The sequence below is a fragment of the Macrobrachium nipponense genome, chromosome 28, assembly GCF_015104395.2.
Source record: "Macrobrachium nipponense isolate FS-2020 chromosome 28, ASM1510439v2, whole genome shotgun sequence".
NCBI lineage: Eukaryota > Metazoa > Arthropoda > Malacostraca > Decapoda > Palaemonidae > Macrobrachium > Macrobrachium nipponense.
This window is the reverse complement of record NC_087217.1, coordinates 10,729,564-10,747,339: the sequence shown is the minus strand read 5'-3', so window position 1 is coordinate 10,747,339 and position 17,776 is coordinate 10,729,564. Positions and strand designations below refer to the sequence as shown.

At 35.3% G+C, this 17,776-nt stretch overlaps 1 protein-coding gene across 6 annotated transcripts in view; it reads right to left on the bottom strand.

Annotated features, from left to right (window-relative positions):
* Positions 1-14,408, bottom strand: part of LOC135201406 (uncharacterized) — a 35,390-nt gene extending 20,982 nt beyond the window's left edge. Inside the window, exons 1-5 of one of the 6 annotated variants that reach the window (XM_064230302.1) lie at positions 14,279-14,408; positions 7,293-7,498; positions 6,788-7,052; positions 4,697-5,112; positions 1,093-1,275 (exon numbers count right to left, since the gene is read on the bottom strand). In XM_064230302.1, the coding sequence (XP_064086372.1) occupies positions 1,093-1,275; positions 4,697-5,112; positions 6,788-7,052; positions 7,293-7,498; positions 14,279-14,324 (1,116 nt within the window). In that variant the 5' untranslated portion in view covers positions 14,325-14,408. Of the gene's footprint in view, positions 1-1,092; positions 1,276-4,696; positions 5,113-6,787; positions 7,053-7,292; positions 7,499-13,557; positions 13,804-13,853; positions 13,914-13,991; positions 14,149-14,278 lie in introns of those variants that run through there. The other 5 variants (XM_064230304.1, XM_064230306.1, XM_064230303.1 and 2 more) reach the window with 5 other exon arrangements.
* Between the last annotated feature and the right edge of the window lie 3,368 nt (positions 14,409-17,776).

Sequence of the window (17,776 nt, the reverse complement as noted above, 5' to 3'; positions counted from 1 at the left end):
TAAAAAATCTGCCTAACTTAAGTTATAACTAAAATGTCTTTTAAACACAAGCCCTCATACCTGACTGAAAGGTATTTGACTTCTTCCATAATATTTGATAACTAAATTCAACCCAATCACCAAAATAGTCCTAAGCATAAACCTAACAAAATAATTTATTAAAATTTTTAAGGTTACAAAATCTTAAAACTAAGAGTAACAAAAGGTTTAATACTTTAGCTAATTAATCAAAAGACATAACAACCATTAAATCTATATTCTGCATATCTATTGTTATTGATTGACTGATTTATGAAACTTAGATATAAAGCAAAGCACTGGGATACTTTTGGCTATTCAGTGCTTTACATTGTGAAAAGAGGGAACCAGGGTGATAGGACAGCAAGACCGAAGGAAGCGCAATTGAGGTGAGATCGAGGTAAAAAAAAAAAGTGGGTGCAGCTGGGGGCCATAGGGATGCCACAAACCATAGGTGATATCTACAACCCATCACATGAGGTACACCGGATAAATTGTTTGGCTAAGCTAACTTCAAGAAATAAAAAGTTTTGAAAAAAATCCACACTATAGGAAAAGGATTTCATGGGAAGGATTCTGGAAAAATTCTGAATAAAGTTAGGTTTACATTCTTTTATGATTACATCATCAATGTCGTGAGATTTAATTGGATCTACAACCATAATGAACAAACAAATCACAAAGCGTGAAGTCAATTTTATTAATAAAATTTAAAGGGAAGTGTTATCCCTAAGTAGGCTTTCATTTAATCAAAACTATCAATTCTACTAAACTGGTAATTTTCACCGTAACAAATTAATTAGGTTACAATACACACTACACTGTTGAGGCAAGCAAATCACTAAAAGCAATAAATAGGTAAATCTACTGTGTATCAAGGATATTTCTAGGAAACAATAACAGCTTAATTGACACCCCACTTTCCCTTAATGCTTGAGGCATTGTAAAAGTTAACCATCACAAATGTTAAAATAGAAACATATTTAACATAAGAAGAATAAATATTTGATTCATAAAGGTCATTGCTATATACATGCACCACTGAAAAACAAGCAAAACAAAAACCAAAGCTACCTGATTTAGGTGGGATTTGGTACGAGGAGGGGGAGGCTCTTTGTAAATTAAGGTTGATCCTTGGATGACATGATCCTTTGATCCTAAGGAGTCGGTCTTAATGGACGTTGAAGCTTTTAGGTATCCATGATCATGAGACACTATTTCTTGCATAGGCGGAGTGGAGCTAGGTTCAATTACATCCTTTGAAAAACAAAAAACCAAACAAAACTGTGTAGTTCTAAAAGGACAACATTGATAACAAAAATTCAGCAATACTGTCTTCTACTAAGGCAACTTAGCAAATAAAAGTGACTGTATAACAGTGTAGTATACATTAAAAAAAAGCTGTATCTGCATCTTTTAAGCCATGTGCAAACTTACTCAACAACCATGCACTGTAGAGAGAGGGAAAACTGCTTAACACATCTTGTGGTACAATTACCATAATATGAATATATTAATAACTTCATTAGCAACCATGCAGTTGGCCAAATAATTACATTTAAAAAACATAACCAACAGCTGCACAAGTAAGTTTATAACCCTTTCCAAGGTTCATCTCAAGAGTTTTTCAAATTTAATTTGGCATGGATTATTTACACTCCATTTCAAAAAGAAAATATGCCATATTTTTAATATGCTTTGCATCAGGTATTGTGTGCATAAAATACAGCAGGTAAGAGTAATCATGTTTACAACTAATTTAAACAACAGCAAAAAGATAAAATGCTGGAGGTTTAATCCCTGTCAGGTTTTTATTTGCCTCCCAGAGTTTGTACAAGTCTTTATGACATCCTGTGAATATTAGTGCATGCTTGTGCAATGAATACTCAATAGTTTACAAGTCTAAACAAAAACAAGTTTTATATAAAGTACACATGCAAACAATATTTCAAGAACATACTATACTGTATGGTGACTGATAAAATCCATACACAACTTAAATAACAGAATATCACAGTGAATATCAACACCAGGGTTCCCCTTAAAAAAATATACCAAGGCATACCATATGTGCACACACACTAACATGACTATCCTATATATTTAAATAACTGGTTTAAAATAATGCAGCCTAGTCTTAAAACTCATAATTTTCATAGGGCTGGCACATAGGGTTTGTTTTTTAACAAAGGTTCTTTTGTGGTTTCATAACTACATTGTTCAGCTGCCTGGTGTTTGAAATCTGACAAGTCACACAAATAAAAGTGACTTTCTAACAGTGCAGTATACCCACATTTGCATTGATGTCAGACTCAATTTTCTCTTATTTCCAATGGTCTCTTCCTGCTTAGCTATAACTTTTTTTTACCCCTTCCCTATATCAATTTTTCTCTCCTACTGATGTACAAAATTGTTTTCACAAGATACATAAAAGAAAATTCTTAGGTAAAGATTATCAAACTAATTTAGCTCAAGATTGTAAGTCTTAACGTAAATCAGTTTGATCACTTTTGCCAGGGAGTATTTTTACATATCTCATAACAGCACAATTTTGTAACCTTCTACAAGTAATTTTGTTTACCGAGGGCAGACGTTACTCACATAGGGCAACTGTGTAAGCTATAATGGATTCTGATATTTTTTGTTCACTAGTCCAATTATACTACTATTTATTGAATAATGATGATTAGTACAAAAATGACAACTTAGAAGATAGTCTGGAATGTGGTCGATGACAATTTAAGTGAAGAAAGCATGCCACACAGAATAAGTTGAAAGTAATTTGTGGGATGTCACTAGTCCTCATTTTCATTAATACAGTAATTGCTTTTTTCAATTTTGATACTGAGAGTAACAACTCCAAATATTTTGAAAGTGTGTGGAAAATTATGGTTAGGAATAAATAGTTATGGAGACTAACAATAATACTGAGCAGAAACTATGAAGCAAAAATAAAAAATTACAATGTACCCAACAACAAACAACAAAACGACTTTCCTTATGGATTATACTTTGGAGTATAAAAAAAAGCAATTAAATGACTAAACATCAACTACGTCTAGGAAATATTTCATCGTTTAGGACATGTAACTATAGCAATACTCACACTTGACTACTTATCTGCCACTCATCAAAACTTGAAAATAACCATAGCTTAACGGAGCGCACTACACTTGAGTAAGATATTACCATTGATGAGAACATGCTTTATAAAGGAACACCGCAATCAAACTACTTTTTTAAAACACAAAGTTATTCTGCATTAATAATACCTAGCTATTTTGACATACAAAAACCCAAAACTATACCATTTTATTAAAATATGACAAATTTTCAACCAATTTGTATTTTTCATAACTAACAAACCTGAGGTCAACATTAGGATAATACTAGCGCCAAGCTGGAAACCGGTAGAATTAAAATTAAACCTGTGAGATCCACGGACTATTGGCATCTATATGTGTAATGGTATTTCCAAAATTATACTTATTTGCAATTAAATATTTTTTTAGTAGCGAGTAAAAATATGTAAGGAAGGGGTTAACTTCATATAGTTCCAATTTACAACTCTCATTTCAGAGTAAATTCTTCAAACAAACCCTCTATCTCAGAATGAGACTCTGGGGTGTTCATAAAATCATTCACAGCACAATATTAGATCTCAATTCTGTCAATTTATATTGTAAATTCTGTTTGATCTAGTGAAAACTGCTGCAGATTTGGCTATTCTATGTGCTTTTTCACCTTCTTTACTATCTACATGAACAGAGATCAAGCAGAGTTCAAGATCAATACCAATGATACAATTTATAGAATGATCTCATCTTTCAGGCAAGAATTTTTAATGAAAATCTTTACTCTTTTATGCACAGAATAAAAAATATCTTAAATTTGCAGTTCTGCTGTGAAATATAGCCAAAATTGGACAGTGAACACCAAGATTTCATATCAGAAGATACTGCAGCAAAACTTGTCTTGGGAGTTACTGAAATTACTACATCAGTGGTATTCCCAGGATAATATTTCTTGACTGCGTATGAAGCACATTTTACATCAATTCCCTCTTTGAAAGCATAAATTTATGAACTGAGATCATTACATAAAACCAAAATACAGCAAAAATATTGAATTTCTATACTGAAGATTTAATCTCTATCAGGTTGGTATATTGGCCTCCCAGATTTTGTACAAGTCTATGACATCCTGTGAATACAAAACTAAAAATATGCAGAAAAAAGTTAAACTAGATTTTAATATATACTGGTAATTTTATTTGCACAAATAATTACTTTACTAAAAGGCATATCTATGGCAAGGCCTGACCTGTGATATCTAATCTCTGTAACTTGTTAAAATTACAGGAAAATAGCCTATTAACCTAAAATTGCGTATAGCTACCACTGACTGTAAAGTTCAATGAGGTTAATAAAAGGGAAAAATGATGTCTCTCAGATCACATCTTCCCTTGCCTGTCCTAAAAGAGGCAAGAAAAACAGCAGGTACCAAAGATTATTCTATAAAATCATTCTAATGAAATAAAGATGAATACAATCCTAAAAAAAACCATGCTAATGAAAGAGAACATGCTACAAACAATAAAGCGACACCTAAGGAACATCCCTTAACTAAAATAAAGATGCAGTACACAAATAGACTAGAATAATAAAAGTAAACTTACATTAGCATCGGATTTGGCTTCATTATTATTATTAGTATTGTTGTTGTTGTCATTAAAGCCATTAGTTATTGTAGGTCTTGCATCAGAATTCTTTGGTTTCTTAATCCTAACTCTTCCTTCACGATTTTCTGACTTTCTCTTCGTTTTCACTTCCATCGCAGGTATCTGTACAGTGATATTTACAGGCGATGCTTCCCTTCCCTCATCAACAGCTTGAACCTTTGGATTGTCTATTGTTCCTTTCTTGGTCTTGGAGGTTCCCTCAAGGTTTGGTGGCTTAGGAGAACCAGCAGTTTTTGTATTGCGACTTGCAGATGGCACTGTCCTTTTCTTGCCACCCGGAGTGTCCTGTTCAACTAAACGTCTATTTCTGGCAGGAATTGATTCAAGAACGTAGGCTTGCCTACTTTCCTGACCTGTATGAAGTATATCATAGTAAGATATCAGAAAAGATTTGTTACCAATAGTAATCACTTTTACTAGAAAGTAGAAATGATGCTAAAAAAAAATCACAGATGATATCCTTGATTTTAGTACATATAAACAAATACCATATGAAAATAACATGCAAAGGTTCATGACCAAGCACTTTTGCACACTGAGTCCCAAGTTAGACATTAAAAGAATGGTAAAAATATAAACAAAAGGAACAAGAACCATCAGATGATTAACTGTCGATGGATAGTAGTAAGAGAGAAATTTCAATCACAAAATTCAGTCACAAATAAGGCTAAGATCTTCAGGAAGGTTAACATACAAATATACAAAGCATGTATAAAACTAAATATTAATTTCTGCGTATATTTATCAATAATATTAATTAAAAAGCCATCAAATTTAAGCAGTCCAGGGCTCAAGTTTAAATATTACAAATCTCTGATATGATAAAACAAGATTCAGGGAAACGTATTCCTTTCAACTGTCACTACGCAGATCAATGGACCTTAGAATCCCTCATATGCATACAAATAATGCATTTGATATTTGACCAATTCTTACAGAATACTGATAGTATTTGAATGTAAGTGTTGGTGATTTTCCAGTTTTTCCTTAATATTTTTTTATCACAATTTTTTCAATGAACTTCATAAATGCAACTTGACATGACTTTGAAGAATTTCATTATACCAAAGCCTTACCATTTAAATAACTGGAAATTATAATTGTTCAAAAAATCTTAAAAGCCTTGGAATCTAAAAACTCTTCATCTTAATGTATTCTCCTAAAAACTTGGACAAGAGAGATTGTGACTTGCCACAAGTTGCAATGTTTTTGTCCACATTTTCCTAATTTACATTTGAGGAAATCTGTACTGTATGAAAAGAAGATACTGAGTTTTGTTGTATTTCCATTTATTTGGGAAAACCGTTGCGGTTAATTATTTCGTGTATTAATTTGTAAGTGCGCGTATACTAGCACTTGAGTGTCGGTCGTCGGTTGTTTGTTGATTTGATAGTTAGTTGGGCCTTTGTGGTTGGTTAACTGCGACCATGAATTCAGTCTTGCTACAATTCCTGTACAGTGTGGTTGTACTGGAAATGACTCGCGTAAACTTAGTTAAGCGGCCATCCGGACAAGACCTTGAGAAATGCGTACTCACAAAATCCATGTTTTTTTTTATTGGATTTATTTTAGTTTTAACTAAATTGGCAGTTTTAAGCATTTTTATATGGGTTTCAACAACTATTCGTGGGGTCTGGTACCCATCGCCCGTGAATACAGGGGAAAGCTGTTAATAGTAATATTAAGTCATTTATACACTCATTAATATTTGCAACGCAATGTAATGTCTTGAATGTTATATAGAATGAGTGAAGTAATCTAGGCGTCATAGTATACAGAACTTAGGCTACGATTTGGTTAGTACATGTTTCAATTCACTTTTGGCTGTCCGAGCCCTTGTGAATTGAAATGCTCTACTTATTTTGACACAAGTCATAATAATTCCATTAGGGGTACAATACCTATCATAAGATTAACATAAATGTTTAAGCCAATCTTCTCACTAATAATTTAAAAGTAGAACTTGTAATATAATTTGTACATATAATTTATACCTTAACTGTAAATGAAATCTGACAAGTAACTTACTTGTATGAACTCCCAGAAGGTTCTTCAGATGACTTTGCAAGTGAGCCTTCATATCGGTTCTTGCTTTATGCTCGCTTCCAAAGCTCTGGAAACATTTAGAGCACGCTGCTGGGAGCATACGGCAAGAGTATGTGAATCTCTTCCACATTTCATTTGATTCAAACTCAGCAAATAATTTAACTAACAAATTATCAGTCATCCCCGCTACTTGGTTCAAGGTCAAAATTTCACAGTCACTTGGTTTTCGACTCCCTGGAGGGCTTGCCTAGAATATAAAATTAGGATATCTCAAAGACAACTTAGTAGAACAAATTCATGATAGAACGTCAATAAAGTTCAGTCTCCTAATTGTTACATGTATGTAGAAAGCACAATGGATTTTATATGCAAGTTTGAATAAGTACATATGTACTTGGTCACTTGAGAAGTGAACATACATATAATCTAATTTTGCAAGAGCTGCAACACTTCATACCTAAATAACTAAAAATAAATGAAGTCTTACTTTTGATTTGTGGTTGGTATTTGTATCTGTTACTGAAGGGTCAGTATGGAGAGTCACAGAAGCAACTTCAGCAAGCATTGTCAACATTGACATTGAATTAGAAGCGGCACAACTAGTGCCGCCTGCCCGTGCCCCCTTAACTGGAGAGCGTGTGCGGGGACTTGATACTGGAGAATCTTCCGGCCGAGGCGCCATTTTGTTGTCCCCTGAAAATAGTTTAAAAATACTCAGACTTAGCAGTGAAAATAAGAATAACTTCATAGCCGAATTACCATACTCTTCTGAAAGTGCAGTAGTACAAATCAGTATGAAAAGGTCTCATGATTATAGCGTTAATCTTTTTTGTGATACATTTCATCATCTTTCACAGACATTCTCTAGTAAAATAAAATAACTCATGTAAATTCTGGGATATTGTATTTACAAAAAGTGAGTTTTAAGTGTGAATGATTTAAAATTCATGAAGACCTACTTGAAACACATTTATAACTTCTATCTCACGGAGGAAACAATAGCCTGGACCAGGTTCCATTAGATATGATGGTCTCACTTAACCAGTCACTTTAAAATATTTAAGATTCAACAAAAACAAGCATTTTGACAGTATTGTTAAAGTAATAAATGTCCCCTACCTATCCCTAACCACCTTTCATCTGGAACATTACAACCCATGCAATCTTAACTCCACCATTACAGCTCTTTTAAAGGCAGATAACTCCTAGTTTATTTCCAAGATGATGAGGTTGTGAAACACAGATAGCCCAGATGCTGCTGTTCAATGTAACTCTAGCCTTATGTGTAAAATGAACCCAGCTACAATGACTTGAAAAGTTGAAAACGGTTTCACTAAGCATGCCCAATCAACTTTTCACCGTCCGCCACCATCATCTCTCATTCTTGTGTACAGCTGACTTTATCAGATGTGCATGGTGATTTCCAAACTTTAAATAGTTCTTTCTCTGTTGTGCTTTTACCTCCTTTTCCTTGTTATGTGCCTTTTCACATTCAATTTTATGTAGTAGGTGCTTTATGGTGCCGGTATCCGGTTAATGGCGCCAATAACTGGAACTTGGCACGTTGTGGCGCTATAAATCACTGACTTTATGCTACTAGACAAGCCCCATAAAACTGGATCGCCATTAACACAGTCCGCCAATAACCCCGGGTTACATCGAACTTGGCTTACGTCATTCGGAGGTTACAACACTCTTCAAATATAGATATGCATAAAAAATTATTTCCCAGGTTACAGCACATGTTCCGGGTTTACGTTGCCAGTCCAATGGAAGACTGAACTTTAAAAAGGCTCCAAAAATTTTTTTTTTTGAAAAGCTCAATCAAAATAAAGGCTACATCATTTTCAAGATGTCCACAGGATTAAAAGTAAGGGGGACTGGACACTTGGAAGCTCACTTTTTGCAGTAGTCTATAGCTATAGCACCCATCTTAACGAGATGCTTCTAGTGCAAACTCATTATGCCTGAAGCAATCCTTTTTGGCTTTCTCTTGTAACCCCATCACTTCATGGACAGGACTCATGACAGTTATATTTTCCCTCCTGGGCTACATCCTCCTAAAGTGTGATTCAAGTTATTACTATATGATTAAAGTTGTATTATATTATTTTCAGGAGGGGTGTGCATTAATAGAATATTTGCAAGGATTATATTAGCTTGACATGTGCTGAAATAATTTTCTTTGACAAATGTACTGTACAGTTTAAGTCTATTGTACAATTACTATTAATAATAGATTTGTATGTAAACTAGTTTTTTTTTAAGCATTGTATTTTTAACCCCATCACATGTGTTTTCAGGGATTTTGTTACCAGCTTACTGTGTCACTCTAGTGGACTTAACAGTTCTTTGCAATTGGAGTCCACATAAACCAACCTGGATAAATGTTTTTCCACGCCCATTACATGAATTTAAGCACAATTGGTAGCTCATTGATACCTGGTATCCTCTAGAGAGCTAAGTGAGTTTACAATAGTCCACACTGTCCTTTCAGTTGCCCTGATGGACTCCACATGTGCAAGAGGTTCCTGTAGCTCCTCCAAGCTGGTTCCCTTGGATAGCAGCAGAGGTATTACATCCCAAAAGAGAAAGGAGACTTGCATATCCGTGGGTTGTTGAACAACCTTGTTAAGGATCATGTGGAAGGGATCGCTTTCTCATCCTCCATGGAATTGGTTGCCATGGCTTTGTTCCAAGCTACTTCATGGATAGATCTGCTTAAACAAAATAGTGGACTCTGTCTTTTCCAGGTCTCTTCAGAGGAGAATATAAAAAAGTTCTGATAATGTTTCGGGAATAACGCTGACCTTCCATACCAGTCTGTGAACCTGAGTTAGCCTTATCTTGAAGAGGCATGACAGCATTTGTAGCCTCTTCTCCAGACAGGTTCCAACTAAGCAGTCTCACATTATGAAACAGTTTGGTCACAGGTTCCTACTTGATCTTCTTGAAGAGTAAAGCCAAAGTGTTTGTGGAGAAGAGAGCCGACACCCAGTACTCCTTTATACATAATGCAGTCTTCTTCATGGTTCCCTTGGGATTCTGTGGGAGTTGCTGTCAAGCATTCATGGGCTAGCTGCACCACTGACACTGGTCCCTAGGAGAGGTCAGTCCTCTATCAAAGTGCTAGCAACCTCCTTCCTTTGGAAAGAATCGGAAGTCTTCCCAGCCCCTTTAGCAATGGCGATCCATCTCTCCTGCTGCCACAAAGTGGGGCATACCTATCTCGCAAGTGGGCAACGTGGCAACTGAGCTACTCCCAAGAATCATCACCCTCCTTGCTCTTAAAGACATTCTATTTCCTCATTACTCTCCAAGCTTAGCAAAGCCTTCCATCCTGCTGCCAAAGGTGCAGGAAGTGCTGGCGAAAAAATGGGCTAAGTTGTGGTTTACTACTCTCCAGGCATCTAAAATTGTCTCTTCCTAGTGGGAAAGGCAATGAGTGGCATTTATTTTTTTCAAAGCAAGGTTTTTGTTATTACAATTTCCAGCAAGTTACGTTTTTTGCTCTTTTCACAATAATGGATGCTTTGTGCTCAGTTTCCATCTTTTTCTTCATTTGATTTAGTTTTCATTTCTTAGACTATGCAAATTGATATTCTATATTGTTACTGCAAATTTCTATCTTGCTGGTGCTAATCTTTGTCCTCATTACTCTGATTTTCTTTTATATATTTTGAGTAATCTCTGGATATATGATGCAGTCTATAAAGCTAGCTTTGTAAATCTTGGGCTGTTTTGCTGATTAAAACAGCAGTACGTATCTTTATTTTGTGAATCAGTCAAGTTTCAATGTTTAAACCTCCTCTTCAATCTCACACCACTTTTTCATTAGAAAACCTATGAGAAGCACAAACAGGTAAGATGAAATAAGTTTCCCTTGTTGCACTTACTATTTACTGCAAATTTACTCAAGACTAACAACATTTAACATAAATTCCAATGTGATGCAAGATCTTCCATAACACTGCTCTATGGATGATGTCAAATGCTTCTCATAATTAATAAAGCCATCAGAAGGGATTTTTATATTCCATAAACTACTACAAAATAGGCCATATCCAAAATACCTGATCTGTGTAACTATTGCTTTTTATAACACCAGTTTGTTACTCTTGAAGCTTTTTATCACTTTCTGCAGCCTTCTGAGAACAAGCATACTGAGTAAAGTAATTGCAACCACTCTAAGTTCAATGCCTTTTAGTTAACGGAATTCAGTTAGCCATGTTTCTTTGGTACCTTACCTATGACTTCCAATAACCAATCATCAGATCTTTACTTAATTCCCTATGTACTATTCTGCAAAGCCTAGGTATGTGTGAGGTGTCATTCTAGTTTCAGCTAATATCTCTCAGCAGCAATTCCATCATAACTGGGTGTATTCCATCTTCACAGTTTCTTAATTACTGATTCCATCACAAAAGCTGAATTCATTTCTAAGTACCATATACATATTACAGTCTGTCAGCTTCTGGTACACCAAAAAAATTATCCCCTCAGATCTCTTATTTATGACCTCACAAAAATGCTTCACTCAGCATTGTCTTTTTTCCTCTTCTGATGTTGTTATTAACCCATCCCAGATGTTTCCTCTTTTCACCCATCAAAAAAAAAAAAAAAAAAATAAAACTAATTCTTAATCTCTTATCAAAAGCCAGTGCAGTATATAACTATTTTAAGGTGATTTTGTTCCTCTAGTATTCTGTCGAATGGCATTACAAATTTCTAAAAGCAAAAACCACATATTCAAGGCAAGAATAGTAATGTCAGTCATATGAGGCAATTTTTAATTTTTCAAATTTAAAACAGACTTAAAACTTGCAATACAGGAAGTATTTGAATAACTAACAAATATAGTATATATATATATGTATATCTAACCTTCCTGGGGGGGAGGGGAGTCTATGGTAAAAAGTTGGTAGCCCTAGCTTTCATAGTCTGGGCTTGCATAGCAAACAGACACAGACTGACAGAAATTACCCTTTTTATATATAGATAATGAGTATCAGATATTTCTAGGAGTCCTGGATATGTCTAGGTGCACTCTTCAAATTGCTATGATATCCTAAACCTCCTTCATGAAACATCATTCATGTAGATATACTGAAGACATGTTTTATGCCAGTCTTAACTATTGAAGACAGGGTCCCAGCTAGGAAAAATATTGCACCCTAGGATAGTTCTGATTAAGATAGAGGTTACCTAAGTTGGGAACTACAGTATTTAATCATTCTGATACCATTACAACTGACAAAAAACCACATTGATATTATCATACATCCTATCCTAAAGTGGGGCACCAGGTCCTTACATAACCCAGGAAGACCTAACCTCCTGACCTGCTTAAGTATGTACCACAGAACATTAGCGAAATTCAGAAATGAATCTTAGGCAAACCTTACACGCTAGGTCTAACTGGCAAGGTGGAAAACCCCTGTCTCTACCTCAGCCTTTACTTGATTTGATTTATACAGATTTCTGGTATTATGCCAAGCACTGGGGCAACTAAGGCCATTCAGTGCTAAAACAGAAATTGACAGTAAAAGGTTTGAAAGGTGTTACAAAGAGGAAAACCTTGCAGTAGCACTTTGAAAGAATTGTTAAGTGTGTGGACAGTAAGATGGAAGAAAGAGAATGTGAATGGAGGTACAGTAAAGGGAATGAAAGTAGTTGCAGCTAGGGGCCGAAGGGATACTGCAAAAAACCTTAAGTAATGCCTACATTGCACCAAATGAACTGCAATGATGGCACTACCCCCCTATGGGGCTACCTTAGCATTGCACAGGATGTTCTTTACACTGATGTTGGGAGATGCAAATTTCCTCTTGACTCATTCCCAATCCTAGTAACTGACTCGGCAAAGGTGTGTTGTGTAGGTGAAGCATTTACCAGTGAGGGGCGTTACATCCAGATAACGTATAGCCTATACTAGGCTATAACTTAAAATCTCCAAAAACACTTCTAACATAGGACACCATTATCAACTGAATAAGCAGTTGTGAAAACTGGGAGTGAAAAAGTCCTTTAGTATGAGAGCTTATGAAATTATAACTGGTTGGCAAAAATTGGATATTGTTACTGAATAAAGAATAAAAAACCATGAGCATTTCAGAAGCAAAACATGTGCTACAAGCACTCAGCAATATTTTAGAACTTAGGTCTTTAAAAACAATTAACTGAATTTGCAGAATTGTGATAGCCTTCATTTTTTATTGGTACATACCTAACTCATTATTCACTTTTATCATAAACTTTGTGTCAAATTGCCAAAAGACTATCATATGACCATTTATGAATTCCACTAGGCTATAGCATTAGCTAAATAACTCCCTAAAAAGTGTTTAGCATAATAAAAAATTGTATAAATTACAACTTCTAAGCCTAATCTTACTGTAAGCTAGGCTAGCTACCTCACATGAATTGTTAAGGGCAAATGAGCCCAAACTACACCATGTGGTTAACATCAGGTAGCATAAACTGCAGGTTATATCGAATATTGAGGCTCAGTCATTCATAAAGACATCAGAAGTAATATCACAAATATATTAATTAGAATTGTATACCTAATGTTTATACCTACAGTATAAACTTCGATTTTCGTCTTCAAATTAGACCAAATCCATTTTTGGGGCTAGGCCTACCTACGCTACAGCAGCCACATGTTAAAACTACACAGGCCTATAGAGCTTCTAACAAGCACCCTTCTTAACATCTCAAAACTCATCAATCTCTATACATCACATTCTTACCACTTGGGTCTGGGTCCTAAAAGGCACACACACTTAGCTGTGCCCAGAAGTACCCAAAAATTGTGGCGGGGGGAAACGCGAGGGGTATGCGGACCTGACTCACCCCACGCACCGCGCCAAATATCTCCCATGCGAATAATAGGGTCGTATCCCTCTGGGCATCCTCATCTCTTTTCCTGATTACTCACGTATCGTCGCTTAAATGTGATACTGACACTATTGCTCCATATGAGACATTACCCGTTATTCGAAGGAATAACCGATTTTGAACATTAACCACAGGTAAATGGCTATACCTCGAAAACTTTTTCCCTTATCGTCTGCTACGCGAAAGCACTGTGTCACGACTCTTCTTGTTTACCTCCATTTCAACAGGTCTTTTTGTATCGCCTCTTCTTACATATAAACATAGACTCCTATTACAATTAACTTACCTTTGCGTAAACTGGAGTGCTTTCAAGATCCTAGTTCAGTTGAAGAAATGGCGAAGAAGGTTCATTCACGCACTGAAAAAGCACTTCTCAGTCTGCATATTCGAGCGAGTGACCAGTTCGCGCGTTAGCTACAAAGCAGACGCCATTAGCGCTTATAGCAGCCGACGCTAACTTGACAGATTGTCAAACTTTCTACGATACAAATAAATCTGATCTGATGAATGAAACGTGATTAATTTGCTACCATTGAAAAACTGACTTCATCTTTATGCTTGTTATTCACTTACCTCTTTGTCTTCCGTCCGTTTCATTGTATTTTCGGCGGGTTTTCATCGTGTGGAGAACTTTGACACTTGTCCACTGCTTTGCGAAGGTGGCGCCACGTGCGGCCAACAATGCTATTATTGTTGTCACTTCCTCACAAAACTTTTTAAAACCTTATTTAAAGTAAGTTTTGTGCGTTGTTTCAAACAGTTTTTAAGAAAAATATAGACCTGTGTGTTTATATAAAAAAATTAACTAACGCGACGTTTTTTCATGAGGTATAATATTCTGTTCTCCTCGGGAGTTACTGTAGAAGCATCCACCTACTTGTTGCTTCACCCTTCGTAATTTAGCTTCACCTACAGCAGTTTTTTCAGATAATTTTTCGTAACGATAACTTAAATACAGAAGAATACTTCGAAATGTCCTGTTTAAAATAATAATTTCTAAAGGACATTGCTGTAAATACCAGAAAGTATGTAATGTAAATATACCAACTAATCCATTCTAAAGCATTTTTTGCAAAGTGTTGGTACAACTTTAATAAATATTCAGATGACATGATACTTACAACACAATTGTGTACATATTTATTCTCTTCGTGTCCAACCACTAGATTCTGATAAACCGTAAAAATATAAAGGAAATGGCGGGAAGGTCACTGGGAGCAGCTGGCAGACGACAGCCTTTGTTTACATTGGAGAGAGGTGCCACATCTTACGATAAATTACACAGCAGCCGAATTCACGCTTCCACAAAACTTTCCCCCATACAACAAAGATTTCTTTAAACTGTATAAGAAGTTTGAACACTCTGATTACATATGGAATGTTTCAAAATTGTTGTTAGAGACTGGTTTAATAACCATTCCTATTAAATGAGAAATGTTACTTATGTGATCGTATATTAAATCTATTGCTTATGAGTACCTCTCAATCCTAGGATGATTAATCATTTCACTTCAAACCAGGTAAATAAAACGGTTGTTCCTTTATTATGTTTATTGGCAAAAGTTACTTGGGGTATCTGCAGAGCTTATGATTTATATAAAACTGGAAAACTCTTGCTCTCAGAGCATATAATTGCAGCGCTGAGTAGCACCGTGTATATTGTGTAGTCACTGACACAGCCATTAAAAGATTTTTATAATAACACTAAATTGGTGAAAATTCAAAATGTGCTAGTATTCGTGGCAAAGCAGTGAACGTGTCTTTTATGGTAGGTTGTCGTGTCCGCACATTTATGGACTGTAGAATATGTATCAGTTATCGTTTAACCACTATCTAGACCGTGCGTTTAACTGAGTGCATGTGTATACTTTCGAATGTTGCTGTTAAACGGTACAATGAATGGGGACATTCTTGGAATGTATTTGCTGTTATTGTTCGTTGAATGTTTGTCTTCCATGATCGTATTACCAGTTGTTTTTCTTTAGGGTTCGTATCCATTAACTGACGTCAGTGCTGACGGAACTCCGCCTGAAAAACATTGTATACATTTAACGACAACATTTTATCCAAAATTGCAGAGGCATTTTAGTGATGAGTAAAATGAACATTTTGAGCATTGCCAGGTGAGACTGCTCTAATAACCACGCGATCGTAGTCAAGCGTGTATTTATTCATTCCTCGTGCAGTGGTGCTACTACCTCATGGGAGACCAGAAGAAAATCACCACTACATGGAGGGTTGGGTGGGAGAGGTGTTAGGGATTACCGGTAAATAATGATTCAAGGGTCAGTTCAGACTTTTTTTTTTTTTTTTTGCCACGCGTGAACTATACTTGGAATGTCAAGATTCACAGTTTTTATGGTCCCTGATGCTCATGAACAAAAAATCAAGGAAGAAAATATATTTTAGTGAGACTTGGTGCATATTGGCCGAAATTACAGTCTCATTAAAATTCATGTGTGTGTGTGTGTGTGTGTAATATATATACAAACTCAAATACTTAATTTATTTGCCGCACATGATTGCATTATTAAATGTATGTTTAATTCTGACAGGAGACTTTCAACAGTGGAACCTTTCACCCTGCAGATGTTTCACTAGAGAGATATTTCTTTAGTATAGATAAAAAATATATTGCTGCAATTTATCAGCCTGAAAATGGGTAGAAAACGATTATGAGGGGTATCTCCCAGTATGATTCTGTGGAGAGAGAGAGAGAGAGGTAGGTATGGATTGTTTGCTGAGTGTTTACGAGAAACAATCAAGAGTTCAAGTTACAAGTTAACTCCTTATCTGCAATCATTATAATAATAAAAGAAGAAGAAAGAAAGAAAAGGAAAGCTGAAGGATTCGGGTGAAGAAATGGATCAGAATATAGTATACAATAAGATAAATATTGCAAGGACTCTCAGGTATAAAAAAAAATGTTGACTTTGCCGTGTTGATTAGATTAGATAAAATCTCTTGAAGATATTACTTGTCATATAAAATTACAAATATACTTAACTGGTTTATGAGGTACGTGATGAAAGCAGTTTTTGAGGCTTGAACAAATGCTATCATTAACAATGTTGGGAATAATTAATATACATGGTATAAAGTTGCTTGGGAAATAACGTCTCTCTCTCTCTCTCTCTCTCTCTCTCTCTCTCTCTCTCTCTCTCTCTCTCTCTCTCTCTCTCTCTCCCAAGAGACTGGTAATGATGATCAGATAAAGGGGTTCCAAACTTATAGATCAGATAGAAAAAATAGGAATCAAAGGGGGAACCGCAATATATGGGAGGGGAAAAACATGTGAGAAATATAGTAACACAATGTGAATTAATAGCAGTAGAATTTGAATCTGAAAAATTAGTGAATATCGTAATATACAGACCTCTAATACTAAAGAGTTTTACATAATAATAGAAAAATTGGAGGATATATGTAGAAATCACAAAGACTGGAGTATACTCCTATTCGGAGACTTTAACTTTCCTTTCGTAGATTGGAAAGAACGAATAGGAGATTGTGGTTGTATTTGTACATATAAAAAAGAGAGTAACAGTAGTGCAGAAGATAAGAGGTAATTTGAAAAGCTATTAGATATGCTACTAGAATACAACAAGAAAGGGTAATATTTTAGACCTAGTATTTGTGAACGAGGTGGATTGTGTTAAAGAAATAATAGTGTATAATACGAGTATTTCAGACCATAATGTCATAGATTAATAGTCCGTTCCAAAGCAAGTGAAAACAGAGATAAGCAAGAGATGAAAAAGTGGGAAGGTTATGGAAAATGCAATTTCTGTTGTAAGAATATGAAATGGTCAGAAATAAATGAAGAATTAAACAAAGACTGGGAAAACATATTCGAAAGTGATAATACAGGTAAATGCGGATATATTATATAAAATACTAGAGAAAATAGTGGATAAGTATATACCGAAGAAGAAAAGTAAACATCAGTCATGCATACCAAGAGACAGAAGGATCTTGTTCCAGAAAATCAGAAAGCGGAAAAAAGGTCTTGTAAAAGAAAAGAATGCATGAATAGTGATGGAACTAAAATGTCAGATAAAAAATGCAGAA